Genomic DNA, 20195 nt, shown 5'->3' on the forward strand with positions numbered 1-20195 from the left:
TTAGTTTGTGTCCCATGGGACTCGAAATCATTTTGACATATTGGTTCTTGTTATATCAACAAGAAACTCTGAAAGACAACTGCAGTACGTACTTTTCTAGAAGGATGTACGAGTTGTCGCGCTTGTTGATTTATGGACCAATCGTGTTATCGCCCACCTGCTGTTGCTAGGTGCAAAGTCTCGAATTGAGATTACATTGCATGAATGTCACAGGCATTCGGCATTAGCTACCACCCCCATGACAAAAAAAGTTCGTCGAAAAAAATTTTTTTTTACTTATATATATTAGAAGGTATGTGACTTAGACACTTGAACTGCTGATTTCGGCATACCAGCCAATTTCCGAAGCGCACTTCTCCATCAATTTTCAACCGATTTGCACAATTCTGGTATCAAACAACGCAGAAGACTTCATTCTAAATGAATAAATCAATTCATGTTCGCATAAGTCTACCGTAAAGCAGTCATCAAAAAACAAACTTGCAACAACATTTCCTAGAATCGATCTGATTACCACGAAAATACATTATCTTTCAGGTTCCAGTTTCAGCATCAGTGGCCTTGTAGAAGAAACGAAGAAAACATGAAATAAATTCAGGGGTTTCTGGGTCAAAAAAACATTGTGACTGTCACCACTTAAATTCGTTGCTACATGTTGTATTAGTAACTTTGAACCAATGTTTGTCCACAATAAATGAATAATATTAATTCAAACAAAAATCTATTTTGACAAATTTAAAGTCTAAAAAATGATCAATGTCACCATGTAGTAGCATCCAGTCTGGAGAATAAAATGAAACATTGTTATTGTTACTAATAGGATATATTTATTTTACAACACGTTATTTCAACTAATGTCAACATCGTTGACCGTTTTGTTAGGTCTCGAAAATATATGACAATATCAAAATTACATTTTACTTGCAGAGGGATAAATCCTCCTTCCAAACAAGCTCTTTATTTGTTAAAAGAGCAACTGTCTGCCCCTATTCATGTTATAATTCATCATGATTGAGGACAGGGCAGGGCAGAATCTTACGTGAATGTGAAAATGAAATTGCACCTATTTTTACAATTCTTTTTAACTAATCACTTATTTCTGGTTCTGTCCCTTCTGACTGGTCCATGGCTTTTGTAGCTCCTATTTTTAAAAAAGGTGAAAAGTACCAAGCTAGTAATTATAGACCAGTCTCATTAACATGTATTGCTTGTAAATTGCTGGAGCATATCGTTGTTAGTAACATCTTAGACCATCTTGACAACTTTAATATCCTGGTGGACAACCAACATGGCTTTCGAGCCCGGCTGTCTTGCGAAACCCAACTTGTGGGTTTTATCCATGACTTAGCTTCTACCATACAGAGAGACCAGATGGATGTTGCCATCATGGATTTTAGCAAAGCCTTCGACAGTGCTCCAGATAACATGCGTAAAGGCGTAAAAACGAATTAATTTTTTTAAATAACGATTTAGATTTAAAATCTTTGCGTAAAGTTACGCGTTGATAAAATAAAACACGAATTTGAAATTTTCGAACATGCGTCAAAGTTCCAGTAGCAAATTATATACTGTAAACATTTCATCCCAATTCTGACTCGTTTAGGCGCTCAATAAAAACATTAAGTCAACGTCACTCGAGCGTTTGCTGTGAGGAAAAGAGCCACACCTAAGAACAGTCGAATGGCAAAACGGTCTGTTCTCCTAATATTGCAGGCGAGTCATTACTGCTATTGTACCTTTTTAATTACAATTATTCACTAATAATAAATATTGTAATTTGTATACACAAGTTATATACTGTATACCTATTCAAAATGTCATTAAAATCAAATGTTAAATATAGTTTTTGATATGACTTTAACGTTGACCAACAGGCCATTATGACCTAAGCCGAAGTGTCAGTAAGCGTTTTACATAAAAAATCATAATGGTCGACCGAAGCGGTGTATCGAAGCGGGGAAGGCAAAAAAAGCCATTTCAGTGTAAAAAATCCACGCTGCATGCATTCTTTCAATTAGATTCTCATGAACCAAACACCCAAAGCATGGTTTCGTCAATAATTGATGAATGTATAAGCTCTTGCGTAAATGACTGAATCTAAAGCAGTTAGAAACAAAAGGAAAGCCAGGCTTTTCCAAGACTATAAACCAAAATTTTAAATTATTGATGTGTCAAAAACCATGAATACACAATTATTTGGTAATATATTTTTGAAGAATCATTACTTTTATAATAGAGCGTAAAATACGAATTCATTTTTAGCATAGGTGCGTTTACGCACCTATGCTTATGGTATATACCACATTTCAAAAATCCACATCGATTGGTTGCCCTTTATGAAGCCTTACCTGATCAAAAATCAGACGAAATATCTATTTAATTTAGTATATGGTCATTCTTACAATTTTTTTTTGGAAACGTTTTTCTAACGTTTTCTTCCAAGAATATTGCTGACACCGTTTTTAGTGAATTTTTCTAAGACCGTTTTATGTCAAAAAATCTTCTTATAACCTAAAACAAATTTCGTTCGTAAAACAATTCTATCTGCACTATAAATCTCAATCTCCTACGCAGTGGCCTCCCTTATACTAGAAGTCACTGACCGGGCGAAGCAAGGGAAGTAACTGCTGTGAGGAGTTTCTATAAAAATCTGCATTCAGAAATCTGTATTCAGAACTCAATCTGTTGTGCACGTCTGCATCTAACGCTTACCACAAGTTTTACGACAAATTCTTGACGCAGACGAATAGGGTAGCGTCTATTTTCATTTGTGAAAACAAAAGTTCGATACAGATCTGTCTGTGCTTAAATTTTGAAAGGCTTGGGTAATTATTTTTCATAAGCGTTTCAAACACTGATTTAAATGGAAAGATTATCTATTTAAATAGTCGGTAATTGTTTGAAATTATTGATTTGAGAAATTCGCGGATGGCGATATCGATCTACATTATACCACGTGACGCCATTCTTCCCTGTATCTTGCACCTATGCTTTTAACGCCATCGGCGCTCTCGTTAAAATAGGGTGTAAATAAGAATTTAACCAAATTTTTATCTGGAGCTCTGCTTCGATGTTGTACATCACGGTAGATTGTTGCTGAAACTAGCCCATTATGGCATCATGGCCACTACACACTCTTGGATTAAAGCTTTTCTTGGTAACCGTAGTCAACAGGTTGTTGTAGATGTGGCAACTTCCACTATGGCCCCGGTAATTTCTGGCGTACCCCAGAGATCAGTTCTTGGGCCTCTTCTGTTTCTGCTCTACATTAATGATCTACCTGCGTCTGTGAAGTCAAGCGTCCGTCTATTTGCGGATGACTGTGTCATGTACAGATCCATAACAACTTTGGCTGACACTATTCAGTTTCAGAGAGATCTAGATAGTCTATCATTGTGGGAGCTGAAATGGAAGATGTCTTTTAACATAGAAAAATGTCATATCATGCATGTTACGAGAAACCGTAAACCATTAAAAACAGCCTACATTCTTCACAATCAACCTCTGTCTGTTGTAAACCAAGCCACTTATCTTGGCTTTGCAATAAGCTCAACTTTAAACTGGTCACCTCACGTAAATAAAATTAGTAGTAAAGCATGCCAGAGCTTAGGATTCTTAAAACGAAACATTCATTCTTCTAAAATGGAAACTAAGGCAGCGGCATATAACAGCATTGTTAGACCATCCTTCAGGGGTCTAGCTAGTCAAGCTAGGCTCAAAATTTAGGGAGAAGTCACTTCTCCCTAATGCCAAAATAGGGAGAGTTGGTAACATATTTGGGAGAAATGGTACATTTGCGCCATAGATCTTAGTTTAACGTATATTTTGCAGCAACTTAACGAAATCGAGATTAGTGGTTTCTGTTCGGCTTTCAATCAACTCTTCACTTGTTTTATACAATAAGACATGTTACATTGTAAGTGTATAAAACCAACATTTTCCTTATTTCTCATTGATTGTTGATTATGATTTTACTTTTAATTACTTTTTTTCCTGAACAGGTGTATCAAATAAACTTCAATTGTAACAAGCCAGTAATGTTCAGAATCTTTTTACTTCCTTGTTAATTTTAAGCAATTCAACATTAAATCAAATTCATATTTTGTTACAAATATTTGTTTTAAATTAAAAAATCATTTAAAATCTCATTTTACTTCACTATCTCACTCCTTACATTAGACACTCACGCCCACCAAGTACAGCTGATAACCACAATTTTTTTTTCTTTCCAAGAACAGTTGTACAATGGAACACACTTCCATCTTATGTAGTCAGCGCTGATACGATCCCTGGATTTAAATCAGTGCTGTCTACATCAGTGTTCCTTCCTTAGATCACATGTTTCTGCTTTTATCCTGTTTTTAACTTGACTAATATTCTTACCACATGCACAGTTGTATATGTATATATTTAAGTCTTAAGGGCTTAAGGTTTTGCACCTTTTTTTATCACTGTTGATAGGATTTTCCCGAGTGGATTGAGTAACTCGGGGAAACCTATCAATCTATTTCTTTTTAACCCCCACGCATGGCCATAATGTATCAGTATTGAACATAGCCATTAATATTATAAAAGAAGAAGACGAAGAAGACAGTGTTTTAAAGTTCAGAAATAAAATCCAAACATAAATATGTTTTTCCATGTCGTAATTTCGGACTAAAAATTAACTGCATATTCGCATTAAAAAAGATTATTAATTTTCAAATTTTAATAGGAAGAAGAACTTTTATTTCAACACATGTACATTAATTTACAATTTGGTGACATTAGTGCTTAAATACATGTCATGATGTAATAATCATATCGGAGTATTTACAAAATTTGCTAATACATGTAGAGTATGTTCATATATGGTGTGTATATGCTCATTACTTTATATGTATAAAGAATTTCATTCTTAAGAATTGCATCATACTCACATGAAGGTCTAATATTACATATCATAGAGTGATTGAAAACGTAAGTACATAGGTATTTTGAATTAAAAATCACTATTTTTGCAAACGAAAAATCATAGCTTCAAAAGTTAAAAAATTTCAATAGTGCTGAATTTGATTTCATTCGAGTGTGATTGTGCCTAACCAAGCGTGACCTCAGAGATAATCTCTCACAGCATGTTACTATCGTCTGCAACAAAAGGTTAATTAGTGATCGGATAACAAATTGCCCTTGGGGCTTGTATTTTCACAATGTGTTGACTTAACACGCCCCAGGCAGTCATGTACCGGTAACTTAAGGGTGTTATCTGTGTATTCATGTCGATGTTTCTGGCGATTTATACGGCCTGAAAACAGGAATTTAGAGACCAAAAGGGCAATTGACAGAAAAATAGAGGGGCGCTTTTGAAGGGGGCAAATTTTAGAGGGGCGCAGCGCCCCTCTATTTATTGCTAGCTGGAGCACTGTGGAATCATTTTGTTAAATGTTAAAAAAAAGGGTTTCGCGGTGTATCATTTTGGTCTATTAAAGAATATGAGGTTTACAGTTGATGTGCTATTTCATGTTTGGGCAAGTGGCCTTACGTTCAGGGCAAGTAGATTTTCTAAGTACTTGCCCGGCAGGGCAAGTTGGTTTTTCGGTTTATGTTGAGCCCTGTAATCCCCTACGGTTTTCACTGGAGGGACTTATGGTTTGTGCTCTGTGTGTCCGTCAGTCTGTCACACTTTTCTGGATCCTGCGATAACTTTAAAAGTTCTTCATACTTTTTCATGAAACATGGATAGATGGCAATATGGACATTATGCATGTCATTTCATTTTGTTCCTATGTCAAAAATTATGGTTGCTATGGCAACAAATAGACTAGAAATACTGCTGAAAATGGTGTTTTTTTCTGGATCCTGCAATAACTTAAAAAGTTCTTCATATTTTTTCATGAAACTTGAAACATGGATAGATGGCAATGTGGACATTATGCACAACATTTCAGTTTGTTCCTACGTCAAAATTCTGGTTGCTATGGCAACAAATATACTAGAAATACTGCTGAAAATGGTGTTTTTTTCTGGATCCTGCGATAACTTTAAAAGTTTTTCATATTTTTTCATGAAACTTGAAACATGGATACGTGTAGATGGCAATATGGACATTATGCATGTCATTTCATTTTGTTCCTACGTCAAAAATTCTGGTTGCTATGGCAACAACAAAAAATAATTATGACAATCATGAATGGTGGAATTTCTGACAATGTTGGAGCCGGTAGGGGACTTTTATTGCTTGGCAATAGTCTTGTTACTAATGAAAAGGCAAATAGAGCGCAATTAATTACTTATAGCAAGTGAAGACAGTAGCCAATAACAATTTTATGGGGTAACAATTTAAATCCAGTACATGAATATTTCATCATGTCTATTTAAAGAACTCATTTACACAGTTTTTCTACAGCCACGTGATAGACATTGCTGATACAAGTCCATTTGTTCTTATCAGTCAACCTTCGCGTTCACCATTCACTATACATGTATGACCCGTGTTTTAATAAGAGTGCGAAATTGTTGCTGTCGTCTGTCAATCAACCTGCATGGAAATCATACTTGTTGCAAAAGACAGTGTGTTTTGACTAAATATAAACGTTCAACTCAGTCTTACATGTAGAAACTGTACTTTAGAATGAAAAATGTATATCTGAATTACTGCACACATTTAGAATGTATTGACCCATTCAAACAAAGGGAAAACTGTGACAATTTACGTCAGTACATTGCAGTACATGTATTTTTAGAGAGCCAAAAAGCACAAGACTACTTGTTTGACAAGTAGGGTTGTAAAAAAATTTGGGGAGAAGGATGGGTGGACCATTCCCATCAATACATGAAAATAAATGAATTCAAGCATTTTAATTTCAGAGGAAAAATATGTTATTTAAATGTGGTTTGGATTGATAATTCAATACGAAGCTTGTTGATACCATAACAATACATTTGTACATTTAAGATAATAATTAAGTTGTTGTTCATTCTTTGTTAGTCTCACACAGTGACACAAAGCGACAGGTACACTCGTATGATACATAAGTATATAGAGCAAATTAGCTTATATGAGAGTTGTCATTGTAACGCTGAAATTTGGCTACTTCCTTTTTTCCTTAGCTCTAACCTAAAATTGCCCTTATCGTTTTTGTATAATGGTACTTTTAAGGGCTATATCTCAAATATGATACAACAGTTCAATGTGAAACTTCATGGGTGTTATACCCTGCACTTTTTTAACCCAGAATTAATTCCCTTAGTTGCTTTTGTATGACATACTGGTAACTTTTCAGGGCTATATCTCAGATATGCTACAAGATTTTAACATGAAACTTCATTTGTTTATAGTATATAGTGAGGAGAATTGCATTACATAAAAACAAATTCCCTTCACTTAATTAATGTTTATGACTGTACCAATGTATTAAGGGAATTTGCACCCATCCATAAACAAAATTTATTTTATCAATTCAATGACTTTGCTTATTCAATTTGCTTTTAACTGACATGATGCTGCATGTAAATCAATTGCTTAATTATTGTCCCCTACCGGTTTCACTGGAGGGGACTTATGGTTTTGTCTCCGTCCGTCACACTTTTCTGGATCCTGCGATAACTTTAAAAGTTCTGCATATTTTTTCATGAATCTTGGAACATGGATAGATGGCAATATGGACATTATGCACGTCATTTCATTTTGTTCCTACATCAAAAATGGTGGTTGCTATGGCAACAAATACATGTAGACTAAAAATAGTGCTGAAAATGGTGTTTTTTTCTGGATCCTGCGATAACTTTAAAAGTTCCTAATATTTTTTAATGAAACTTGGAACATGGATAGAGGGCAATATGGACATTATGCACGTCATTTCATTTTGTTCCTATGTCAAAAATTGTGGTTGCTATGGAAACAAAAAAAATATTCAGAAAATGGTGAAATTTCTGACAATGGTGGAGCCGGTAGGGGACTTTTATTGCTTGGCAATAGTCTTGTTGATACCACAATTTGTAGGTGCAAACAATAATTGTTGTGGTCGCACATCAATATTGATCTATCTAAACAATTAATGTGCTATAGATACAGACTTATTTTGTTTGATTTAAAAATATCAAATACAAATTTTTATGCCCCCGGAACATAGGTTGTGGGCAGGGCTTTTTTTCCTTCTTTATGAGTGGCCATGGAAGGACATTTCACAATTTTGAAAAGGACAATTCACAAACCTAACATGGCCGTGAATTTTTACAAAATGGGCCGTTTTTCACAATTTTAATAATTTCACGACTTGGTTTTTCACAATTTTAAGAAGTTCGCGACTCAATTTTTCACAATTTTGAAAAGTTCGCGACTCAATTTGTCACAATTTTGAAAAGATTGCAACTTATTTTTTCACAATTTTGAAAAGTTCGCGACTCATTTTTTCACAAAGTTAGGGGGCCAGGGCCGCTTCACAAAGTCAGGAAAAAAAGCCCTGGTGGGGGCATATTAAAATCGCAATGTCCGTAAAATAGTCAGTTAGTAAGTCAGTTAGCAGGCCTTTTCCGCTCCATTTTGGGAAAACGCCACACTGGAATTTTGGGAATTTTGCTTCGTGAAAAAACCCATTTTGAGAAAAAAATTAATTGCAAAACTGGCTCAATTGGCAAAAATAATCGCATGTAAATAGTGTTTCTTATATTTCAAAGAAGCCATTAACTGGTAAATAACGACTAATTTGATAACATATTATTAAAATTTTACAAAATAAAATGAACATGTGTGATCAGTGCAGGTCTTTTTATCTGTTTTTGGGGAAAGGGCCTGGCCTTTTATGAGGGGAAAAAAATCGTGCGCAACACCAGATTTTGGGGCAAATAAGGAAAGTCTTAAATAATCAATTTAACATATTTTACTGTTTTTAAAACAATACAAGGCAACAGATAATTTAATTATGCAATATTGTTCTATTGTCTACACTGGATCAGGTTAACTTATTTAATTACAGGTTAAAAAAAAAAAAATTGGGGGGGGGGAATTGGGATTTTTTTTTTCAATTGGGAAAAAAACAACCAGATTTGCATTGGGAATGGGGCCGAAATTCGGACCCGTGGCATAGGGCGGAAAAGGCCTGGTTAGTCTTTCTGTCCGGATTAGATTAGTTTCCCCTCAATAAGTCAAGCAATAGTCATCAGATCTTCACCAAACTTCATGAACATGTGTAAGGCAATAACATCAAGGTCAAGTTCGATAATCTGCCAAATTGACCCAGACACTCTTGAGTACCGGCCCTTGAATCATCGTAAAATTGGTTTTTTTTCGTTTCTGCTCAATAACTTGAGCAATTGTCCATAGATCTTCACCAAACTTCATGAAAATGTGTAAGGCAATAACATCTAGGTCAAGTTCGATAATCAGCCAAATTCACCCAGACACCCTTGAGTACATCCCTTGAATTACATGTATCGTAAAATTGGGGTTTTTCTCGTTTCCGTTCAATAAATCGAGCAATTGTCATCAGATCTTCACCAACTGCAAATTGAAAATGTGTAAGGCAATAACATCTAGGTCAAGTTTAATAATTGGCCAAATTAACCCAGATACTCCTGAGTTACGGCCCTTGAATCATCATTAAATTGGGGGTTTTCTTGTTTCCACTCAATAACTCGAGCAAATGTCATAGGATCTTCACCAAACTTCATGAAAATGTGTGAGGCTATAACATCTAGATCAAGTTCGATAATCGGCCAAATTGACCTTGACACTAGAGAGTAACGGCCCTTGAATCATCGTAAAATTGTTTTTTTTCTCGTTTCTGCTCAATAACTCAAGCAAATATCATAGGATCTTCGCCTCACTGCATGAAAATGTGTAGAGTCATTAGATCTAGGTCAAGTTCGATAATCAGTCTAATTAACCTAGACACTCCTGAGTAACAGCCCTTGAATCATCAAAAAATTGATTTTTTTCTCGTTTCCGCTACATAACTCAAGCAATTGTTATCGAATCTTCACCAAACGTCATTAAAATCAGGGGTTTTTCAGCACTGCCTGCGCCTCCAGAAAACGGAGGCGTTCCCAAAGCAAACGGACCCGATCCCAAACCGAAATTTAATTTTTTTTCCCAATTTAAAAAAAACAACAAAAAAACAAATTTTTTTTTTTAGAAAGAATTGTCTTTTGACTTATGATTATTAGATTATTAATGTTCCAACTCGTCCAGCTGTTGTGTATTATTTCAAAAGCACTGCTGTGGTTGAGCAAGGATTCAGCATCATGAACCTGCTGTGCTCCCCATTACGCAGCACATTCCGAGGAGCTGTGTGATGCTTTCAAAAACAGAAATCAGAGAAAAATTATGCTGTAACTTGTGTGACTAACCAGTGTTTGTTTTGGTCAAAAATATCTGCTATAAGTGTTTGACTGTACAGTTCTTATCTCAGAATGTAACTGTAACTGAAAAACAAATTTGCAGTACTTGCATAAACGTTGAAAATGCCGAATATTGCATGTGTTTATATAAAGAAGACAAAATAATAAATGAAAACAAATTTATTTGTTAAACCACTGACTTATTTAAGCATGATAAATTCACAATGTTTTCCCAAAATGAGCTGTTTCATCGAAGCAAAAATTCCCAAAATGGACAATTTTGTCGATAAAAAATTCCCAATTTGGTCAGACTCCTTTTCCCAAAATAGGCAGAAAAAAACCTGAAAATGTGTAAGGTAATACAATCTAGGTTATGTTTGCTAATCATCCAAATTTACCCAGGCACTTCTGAGTTACGGCCCTTGAATCATCCAAAAATTGCGTTTCCGCTCTAAAAATGCGCATAACTTCTATGTTGCTTCAGATGTAACCTTCATATTTGGTATGCATGTGTATATGGACAAGGCCTTTCCATACGCACACAAATGTTGACCCCTTTGACCTTGACCTTGAACGAAGGGTCTGCGTTAAGGTTTCGAAATCTGCATTTAGGTTTCGAAAAAGTTTTTTTGGGGGCATATGTCTTTCAATGGAGACAGCTCTTGCTACATTCAGTATAGTTTTTGCTTGTTTTTGAATTATACACACCATTTACAATAAGCACCGATGCACTGTTTATTAACTGCTAGAATGTGTTGATGTAAAATTAACATTATGGTCACAATTTAAAAAAATGTGTACTTTAAAAATTATACAAATTATAACAAATATTTTCTTTATATTGCAAAAAAATTACTTCTTTATAAACATGTACAATGAAGCACTAAATTTGGACTTAAAAACTTATGATCTCGATTTTCCAACAAAAACTTGGCAGTTAAAACATTGGATCAGTCAGATGACCATTAACAAACCATTATTCAGTGCTCCAGCTAGGATTTGAAAAGGGCAGGGGGTATTTTTTTGTTAAAAGGGCACTTTCGAGGTGCAGTATTTTGTCAAAAGGGCACTTTCGAGGCGCAGTATTTTGTCAAAAGGGCACTTTCGAGCGCGCAGTATTTTGTCAAAAGGGCACTTTCGAGGCGCAGTATTTTGTCAAAAGGGCACTTTCGAGGGGCAGTATTTTGTCAAAAGGGCACTTTCAAGGCGCAGTATTTTGTCAAAAGGGCACTTTCGAGCGCCCAGTCGCTTCTGGAATGCTTATTGTTGCATGTTAATTAAAAGGTTATAAATAATTGTTATATTATTCCCATTATTATTAAACCATTAAATAGCATATATTATTTCCATTATTATTAAACCATTCAAATATAATGTCTACAATAAGGAATACATTAATGACAATGTAATAAGTGACATTAATTATCATTATGTAATAAAAACACAAATGTTCGGGTATGCGTCTATATGCGTAATGCATGTAATCTTAGGTCAACATTCAACATCTTTGTATCACTGTTTCTATTTCAAGTACCTGTATTCTATTTAATCATCACAGTTGGTTCGGGTGATTGTGTGAGGTCACTGACAATGTTCCATAAATCTGACATGCAATTTAGCAAAAATTTTCCCCTTTAAAAACAAATCATGCTCTGAAGTTTAAATTGTTTGCATTACACATGCAGCACATATGTTTACAGGTATTGAATTGACATATATCAGTACTCCAGCTAGGCTTAAATTGAAGGGCGCCCCGCCCTGCCCTCGAAGCTCCGCCCTGACCACCCAATGGCCCGCCCTGCCCACTCAATGCTCCGCCCTGCCCTTTTATTATTAAAAAAAAAGTTTTTTTTTAAGTACATATTATAATTTATATACATGTATCTCTTATAGCATTGTAATTTATGTATTCCTCATTGCAGACATTTTATTTGCATGATTTAATAGTAATGGAAATAATATATTTTATTAATTGTTAATAACATAAAAATAAATATGCAACAGGGAGCATTCCAGATACGACCGCTCGCTCAACAGTGCCCTTTTGACAAAATTCTTTTCATTGACAGTGCCCTTTCGACAGAGTAAACCCCCTTGCCCTTTTCAAATCCTAGCTGTAGCACTGTTGATATCCTGTCTACCTAGCTATCATTAGGTCCTGGGATTGACATTTACATCTTTAATCAGGGAGTGTCCTCATTATTTCCTGTTAACATTAAGTACTGGTTCTTCCCTTGAAAGGGACTAAAGAGTGTCTCAATAAGCTTTGATACAATAGAGCTTACATAAAAAGTGTTAAACTTAAGTTTGCACATGTGTATGGGGGTCATTGTACATGAACAAGCTTGCTTAACAAGTTTCATAATAGTGAAATGGTTCTTTATGAACATTCACTGACCAAGACCTATAACTTTGAGCAGTTATTTAAAAGGATTATGCCCCTTTTTGTACAAAGGTTCAGTAGAGTTTTTCATGAAGATGAAACGATCACCAATAATCAAAGTCACTAAAAATTCAAAATACGCTATACATTTTCAAACATATATTTTTGCAGATGTCCTTACAACAAAAATTGTTTTCTGCATATTGTGATTTAAATTACACAGCAGACGTTTTACTTATGGCACAAGAGTAATTTGAATGTGTGATTAACATTGGAGTCGTGCTCTGAAAAAAACAGGGTTGAATGCATGTGCATAAAGTGTCATCCCAGATTAGCCTGGGAAGTTCACACAGGCTTATAAGAGATGACATTTTATGAATATGCTTTAAACCCTCTTTTCATAGAGTGAAGCTCATTTTGTTTTTGTGCTTTTTAGCTCGACTATTATATATGAAATATATATAGTGGAGCTATCCTACTCACCCCGGCGTCTGCGTTAGCGTTAGCGTCTGCGTGCAAATGTTAAAAGTTTTCGTACCACCCCAAATATTTTCTTTCTCCCTTTACATATTGCGTTCATATTTTGCATACTTGTTTACCAACATGACCCAAACCTTTAAACAAGAGCAGACAACTCTATCAAGCATTTTGTCATAATTATGGCCCCTTTTCCACTTAGAATATGCAGCAAATGTTTAAGTTTTCGTACTACCCCATTTATTTTCATTGTCCCTTGACATATTGCTTTTATATTTTGCATACTTGTTTACCAACATCACCCCAACCTATAAACAAGAGCAGACAACTCCATCAAGCATTTTGTCAAAATTATTGCCCCTTTTATACTTAGAAAATGCATATTATTGATAAATCTATGTTAAAGTTTGCGTACTACCCCAAATATTTCCTATATCCTTTGACATATTGCTTTTATATGTTGCATACTTGTTAACCAACATGACCCCAACCTATAAACAAGAGCAGACCACTGTATCAAGCATTTTTACATAATTATGGCCCCTTTTACACTTAGATAATTAAACATTTTGCTTAAATTGCCATAACTTCTTTATTTATGATCACATTTTATTATTACTTTGACAAAACAACACTTACCTGAATACCACAATGGATTCCACCCAAACAATACCCCACGCCCCTACCAGAATCCCTCCTTCCCCCCCCCCCCCTACCCCCCCACCCCCCTAAAAAAAATTTTTTTTTTAAACATCATCTTATAAATTACCACACCCCACATTATACCCCCCCTCTCCCCCCCCCCCTCAAAAAAAATAAATATTTTTTTTTCCTTTTTTTATTTTTGAAACATCGTCTAATAAATTATTGAATATGAACAATTTCCCCATGATGGCTTACGTTATACTGTCAAGCACTTGAATAGTCAAGCGCGCTGTCCTCTGACAGCTCTTATTTATCTCTACTTTCTGTTGTTTGAAGGCGCACCAGCAAGGTCGCAAGGCAGACTCGTTGATCAAAGCTGGAAAATTTGATGAGGCTATTGCTTGTCACAACAGAGCTGCTGGTATATATGTCTTAAGAATAAAATTATGGCCTCACTATGGGAAGACCTTGCTCAATGCATGTGTGTATGTCGTCCCTGATTAGCCTGTGCACACAAGTGAATCAGGGATGACACTTCCTGCCTAAACAGGTTTTTGCCAAGAAGAGACTTCCTTTAAATAAAAAAAATACCATAATACATGTAGCAAAATGTTTCACCCGTTATTAGCCTCTGCTAATTTTAGACGACTTTTAAGGCCTATCATGCCCTATAAAGCCCTATTTTCCCAGAGTAGGTTAAATTAGAACTGGATCAGCAAAGCATTTAGTAAACAAGCACATGGTACTTATATCAAACAATGTCACAGGTTGAGAAAGTAAAAACTGTTTGTCTTAGATTGTATAATCTTCCTTACTGAACTGTTAATAAAGACTTAATGGGCGAAATAACACGTCAGACATATTATGCTTTCAGAACATTGTTTGATATGAGATTAACTACCACGTGGGTGCTTGCTTAATGCTTAACAGATGATCTGATGTTTTGTGATTTTGCTTTTTCTTCACAATCAAGTAACTGTCAACCCAGAGTAGCCATTGTAGTCCTCACAGGCTTATCAAGGAAAACACATTCCCCCTAGACTTGATTTTTGTGAAGAAAAGACTTCCATTAAACAAACAATTTCATTACAGAGGAAAGCCTTTGCGGACTGCACAGGTTCAACTGGGACGACACTGTACACACATGCATAAAGCCCAGTTTACCCAGAGTGAGGCTTATTTAAATTTATGTGCATAGTAATAGTGCTTTACTTTGGGTACTATTTCAATCAGGGTTGACTCTGGAACAAGAAGCCTCCTGTACCCCGGATTGTCCCCCTTTTTACTTTGAGTACTATTGGATCATGGTTGACTCAGGAACAAGAAGCCTCCTGTACCCCGCATTGTCCCCCTTTTTACTTTGGGTACTATTGGATCAGGGTTGGCTCAGGAACAAGAAGCCTTCTGTACCCCTTCTGTCCCCACATTCACTAATCTTAAACAAGCATGTTTCGTATTTTAAACACAAAGTCACTTGCCTTAAATAAACGGTTAACAATACATTCTGATAATGTCTCTGGAATTTTATTTGTTCCTATTTTCAATACTACGTAAGAAATATGTGAGTAAAAATATTCTTTGGAAGATGTCATGTGTGCACCCCACTTGACTGTGTGATTCCCCCCTTACTGTGTGATTCCCCCTAAACTGTGATAATAAGCCCTGACAGAATGATTCACCCCTGACTGTGTGAATCCCCTGACTTTGTGAATCCCTTGACATAATGATTCTCCCCTGACTTTGTGATTCCCCTGACAGTGTTATTCCCCCTTACTGTGTTATTCCCCCTGACTGTATGATTCCCCCTGACTGTGTGATTCCCCCTGATGATGTGAGTGTCCCTTACAGTGTGATTCCCCCTGACTGTGTGACTCTCCCTGACTATATGAATCTCCCTGACTGTGTGATTCCCGCTGACTATGTGATTCCCCCTCCCCTGACTGTGTGATTCCCGCTGACTATGTGATTCCTCCTCCCTCTGACAGTGTGATTCCCGCTGACTATGTGATACCTCCTCCCCTGACAGTGTGATTCTGGCTGACTATGTGATTCCCCCTCCCCCTGACTGTGTGATTCCCTCTGACTGTGTGATCCCTCCCTGACTGTGTGATTCCCCCTGATTATATGATTCCCCCTGACTGTGTGATTTCCGTTGACTGTGTGATTCCCACGCTGATTGTGTGATTCCCCCTGACTATGATTTCCCATGACTGTGTGATTTCCACTGACTGTGTGATTCCCCCTCCCCCTGACAGTGTGATTTCCCATGACTGTGTGATTCCCCTTAAACTGCGGTTCCCCCCTCCTGACTCTGTGATTCCCCATGACTGTGTGATTCCTCCTGACTGTTATTTCCCCTGCAGAGTTCCTTCTTGAGTCCATGCAGGCGACACGGTACACGCAGGCACTAGAGTCGCTGAGGTTGCAGCACGCCCACCACCTGAAGCAGACAGACAAACTTTATGACCGACACCGCCGGGCGCAGCTTCTGCAGATCAAGACAAACCGGCGACAGTACTGCGATAAAAGCTCTCAGACATTGTTGCAGGTATTGTGCTCTGTAGTTTGGGGTTTAAATGCTTTGTTTCAGGTGTGAAAGGGATATTTTTACCAACCACTAAATTATAACATAGAAGAAAATATAAGTTTCTCTTATTTCAAAAATAGTGTTTCTTTCAGGGACCAGTGAGTCAAGCACTGTCAGAACATTCCATGCCCAACACCAGTACACCTGCACCGGAAATAAGTGCCGTCCCCTCGTGGGAACAATCTCACCCACTGGAGGACAGTATATACCACACGCTGACAGAAAACGATTCCTTGATAGGCATGTTACTACGACGTAAGCAGAATACGAGTGCTGAGTTATTGCATCCGATGCATTCCGGGGTGCCAGTGGAGCGAGTGGTATTCTCTCGTGGAGTGGCCGACAGACGAAAAGAAAATGAGGATTTAAAATTTCATAATGAAGATCTTAGAAAACATGTTAAGTCTTTGATGAAAGAGTTGGATGGGCTGCAGAGAGAAAACAGGAAACTGAAAGAGAAGTTTGTAACAAGGGAGACTATTTTTTCTGATGTTGGTCAAAGTGAGTTGGAGACGATACCAGATTTGCCTCCCTTAGAAATGCCAACTTTTGACTTTAACTTGACGGATGACATGGAGAATAGTGATGAATGTGACTCATTTGATATTGGAAAGGGAAAATCAACAAAGTAATGATTGTTAGTCAGCTAAGCTTTTGCTTTTTTGTTTTTTGCATATTATTGCCCTTTACATGTATATCCGACTTTATGTGTAATTTTTTGGGAAGCGCTATGCAAACATAGATTTTAAAGGGCATATGGACAGTAGTTTGCGTTCATATAGATATGTGTTAAAACATGTTGATTTCTCAGTGACTATTATTTCATGTATATTGTTCATTAACAAGAACACACACGCAAACAGATTTCACAATTATTCAAAACAAATTTCAACACATTGATTCCCTTCAATTTATTCTTTGCTTGTTATACAATGTAGATATGCATAATTTCTAATTTGAGGACATGTAAATCATGCTCATTGTATTGGTTCAAAATGTGAACACATTTACAGGGTCACTAAATCATACATCTGACAAAACTAAAGAAACGTACAACTGAATTTATTTGTGCATCATTGTTTTGTTAAAACAATATGTTTGCAAAGTTTTTGTTGGCCTTATTTCAAAATGCCTCTTTTTTAATTGTGTTAAATTTACTGGTTATTTGTTTAAGGGACAATTACATGTATTCTTGCTTTGTTAAGAGACAGTAAGAAAAATTGATGTTAATTTGTAAAAGGGAGAGTTTCATAGACTGCGTTTGAAAACACTTCCCATAATGATTATCCAAAAGTCAACAACATTTAAGTTTTTAAAAGTGTTTGTAAATTAATATTATGTATATTTGTTTTTAGTATATTCTGAACTTCGTTTCACCTCGCAAATTAATTGAAACATGTATTTTGTGCTTATCCTTTTAAAAATAAATGACATTTGTCTTATTTCATTACATTTATTATAGTGCACGATATTGTGTTTTTGTGGTAACCATCATTTACATGTTGTTTGCCAACAGTTTTTGATGATCAAGTAAAATTCTTCTTTTAATGTGATTTATAGAATATATTTATATCATAAGTAAAGTGTTAATAAAACTAAATCCATTTTTTTAGTTTGTGCAAGGATATAAATATTACCGTTATATATTAAATGTATCATTGCATACGTATTGTGTAACAAGTATTGTGTTGTTGATTTCCTATTCAACATTTTGGTTGTATTGTTAATATGTTTTTATATCATAGGCATAACTGCAATTGTTGAATAAATGTGATAAAACTTTATCATTTAATGCCAGACAAATTTTTTATTCATTTCTTACTTCACATCTTTGTACTACACATGAGTTATTTTCCTTTTATCTAAGATATTCAAAAACAGAAATCGTCCAACTCCTACGTAATATTTCTTTCATTATAGTGTAGCAGTAAACGAAGCTTATATGATCGAAGGTATGAAAATGATCCTAAACCCAATCTGGAATTTCAAACAAGTTTAGGATTTAAAATATTAGGGTCATTGAAAGCAAAACAAAAACATTTGTAAGGCCTGATTAAAATAGTTCACCATGACTTATGAAATATCTTCGTACATTTACAATAGATATTTCAGAAAGTGTGAACAGTGTTTTAAAATGGGCGAATTACTCAATATTGAAAATCAGCTGTCTGATTGTGTTTATTGTTTTATTCTGAGCTTAGTGAAGACTTGATTTTCTGCTAATTTACATGCGATGCAAAATATACAAATTACGGAAATCAATACAGTTATGTATTGTCATTTAAATTACTAAGACAAATGGTTAATCAAATATGCATGCTAGACAAGGACAAATAATAATTAAAAAAAAGTGTTTTTTCTTCATGATAAGTTGACAACTGAAAAAGGTGTATTGCAATAAGATAAATATTTATATATATTTTAGGATACGCATATATTAATAAGGTAAAAATTATTATGCTGGTATTCTTACTACTCGCAATACAGTGGAATTTTTTAAGTGTTTTTATTTTTCTCAACTCTATTATGTAAAATGTTACTTTGTATATGTTCATGGCGTTCTTTTAATGAGTGTTTGTCATTTTACTAAATCTTTCTGTAGCATGTCTTTCCCTAGTATCGGCCCTCTTAATGAGTACATACGAATTTCTTAAGTGAACAAATACAAAAACACGCATTTGTTATATGTCAGTCTATAGTTAAATGTGTATTCTTGGACATTACAACGAAAACTGCATTTTAATCGGAATTGTTTTGACAAAATACTGGCTAGACTTAGCTCCTTATAGTAATATGTATCATGTACAATGGTTCTCATAATATAGGCCCTTCTGATTGGTTGCTAGTATTTGTTATTATGCGCATGTGCTTGTTCTAAAAAATAGTATCTTAATGGAAAAAAAGAAACTCATGCTCGCGTTGTTCTTAAAATATGTTAACATTATATTCAAACATAAGCGGTATATAAAACATTTGATAAACCTACTTTTAATCCATAAACAAACTAACATAATCGTGTGTAACGTAATTTTAAAATAATAGTATCACCCTTGAATAAACATTACCAACTTTCCCATGAACACCGGAAATCATGAGAATGATCGTCGTTATACATGTAGTAATGGATAACCATCAAATAACTTACAACTTCTAAAAATGAAAAAAGGCACTTTTTTAGGGTTTTTCGTTAAAGTCACGAATCTTTAAGAAGAGACAAAACTATGAGAATAAGGGATACTTATATTCTTATAAATACATTTTAACTGTACTGTAAATTGGCATATGTAACTAATTTTTATGTCAGATGGTTAGATTTAGATGGCATACGGTTAGATTTAGATAAACAGTGAAGGAAACACATGTTATACAAACTTGAAGTCTATGAGACAGACATACTTCCACATTAAAAGAGTAATATTTCCAAAAATTCATTATTAATTATGTAGTTCCTTATGTTTAATCTCAACCCAGAAGTACGAGGTTCTTTACTCCTTGTAAAATGTTCCGATTTCGTTATCAGACTCAGATGGTTGTTGATTGTCATACATGTTTAAATGATTTTTATCGTGTTAAACCAGTAGGTCAATCTTTATTTATAAAATAGTAATTTTTAGTGTAAGCATTAGCTCACACTAATGTTACAGACCATATTTTGCAAATCAGTATGTGCTTAGAAGCCTTAGGTACGGTATGGAAAGACAACCACTGCCTGTTGCAGCAGACGACAATTGCTATATAGAGCGTCTGCTAGGAAAGATAACCAACACATTTGCCTGTATATAGTTC

The 20195-nt window shown here is 35.3% G+C and overlaps 1 protein-coding gene across 3 annotated transcripts in view; it reads left to right on the forward strand.

Moving 5' to 3' along the window:
- LOC127866818 (nuclear receptor-binding factor 2-like) overlaps positions 1-18191 on the forward strand; it is a 26336-nt gene extending 8145 nt beyond the window's left edge. For 2 of the 3 annotated variants that reach the window (XM_052407641.1, XM_052407640.1), the window contains exons 2-4: positions 14159-14243; positions 16186-16370; positions 16502-18191. In XM_052407641.1, coding sequence (XP_052263601.1) covers positions 16203-16370; positions 16502-17041 — 708 coding nt within the window. In that variant the 5' untranslated portion in view covers positions 14159-14243; positions 16186-16202 and the 3' untranslated portion in view covers positions 17042-18191. The remainder of the gene's footprint in view (positions 1-14158; positions 14244-16185; positions 16371-16501) is intronic. The other variant, XM_052407642.1, reaches the window with a different exon arrangement.
- Positions 18192-20195: the final 2004 nt, after the last annotated feature.

The sequence above is a fragment of the Dreissena polymorpha genome, chromosome 2, assembly GCF_020536995.1.
Source record: "Dreissena polymorpha isolate Duluth1 chromosome 2, UMN_Dpol_1.0, whole genome shotgun sequence".
Lineage (NCBI taxonomy): Eukaryota > Metazoa > Mollusca > Bivalvia > Myida > Dreissenidae > Dreissena > Dreissena polymorpha.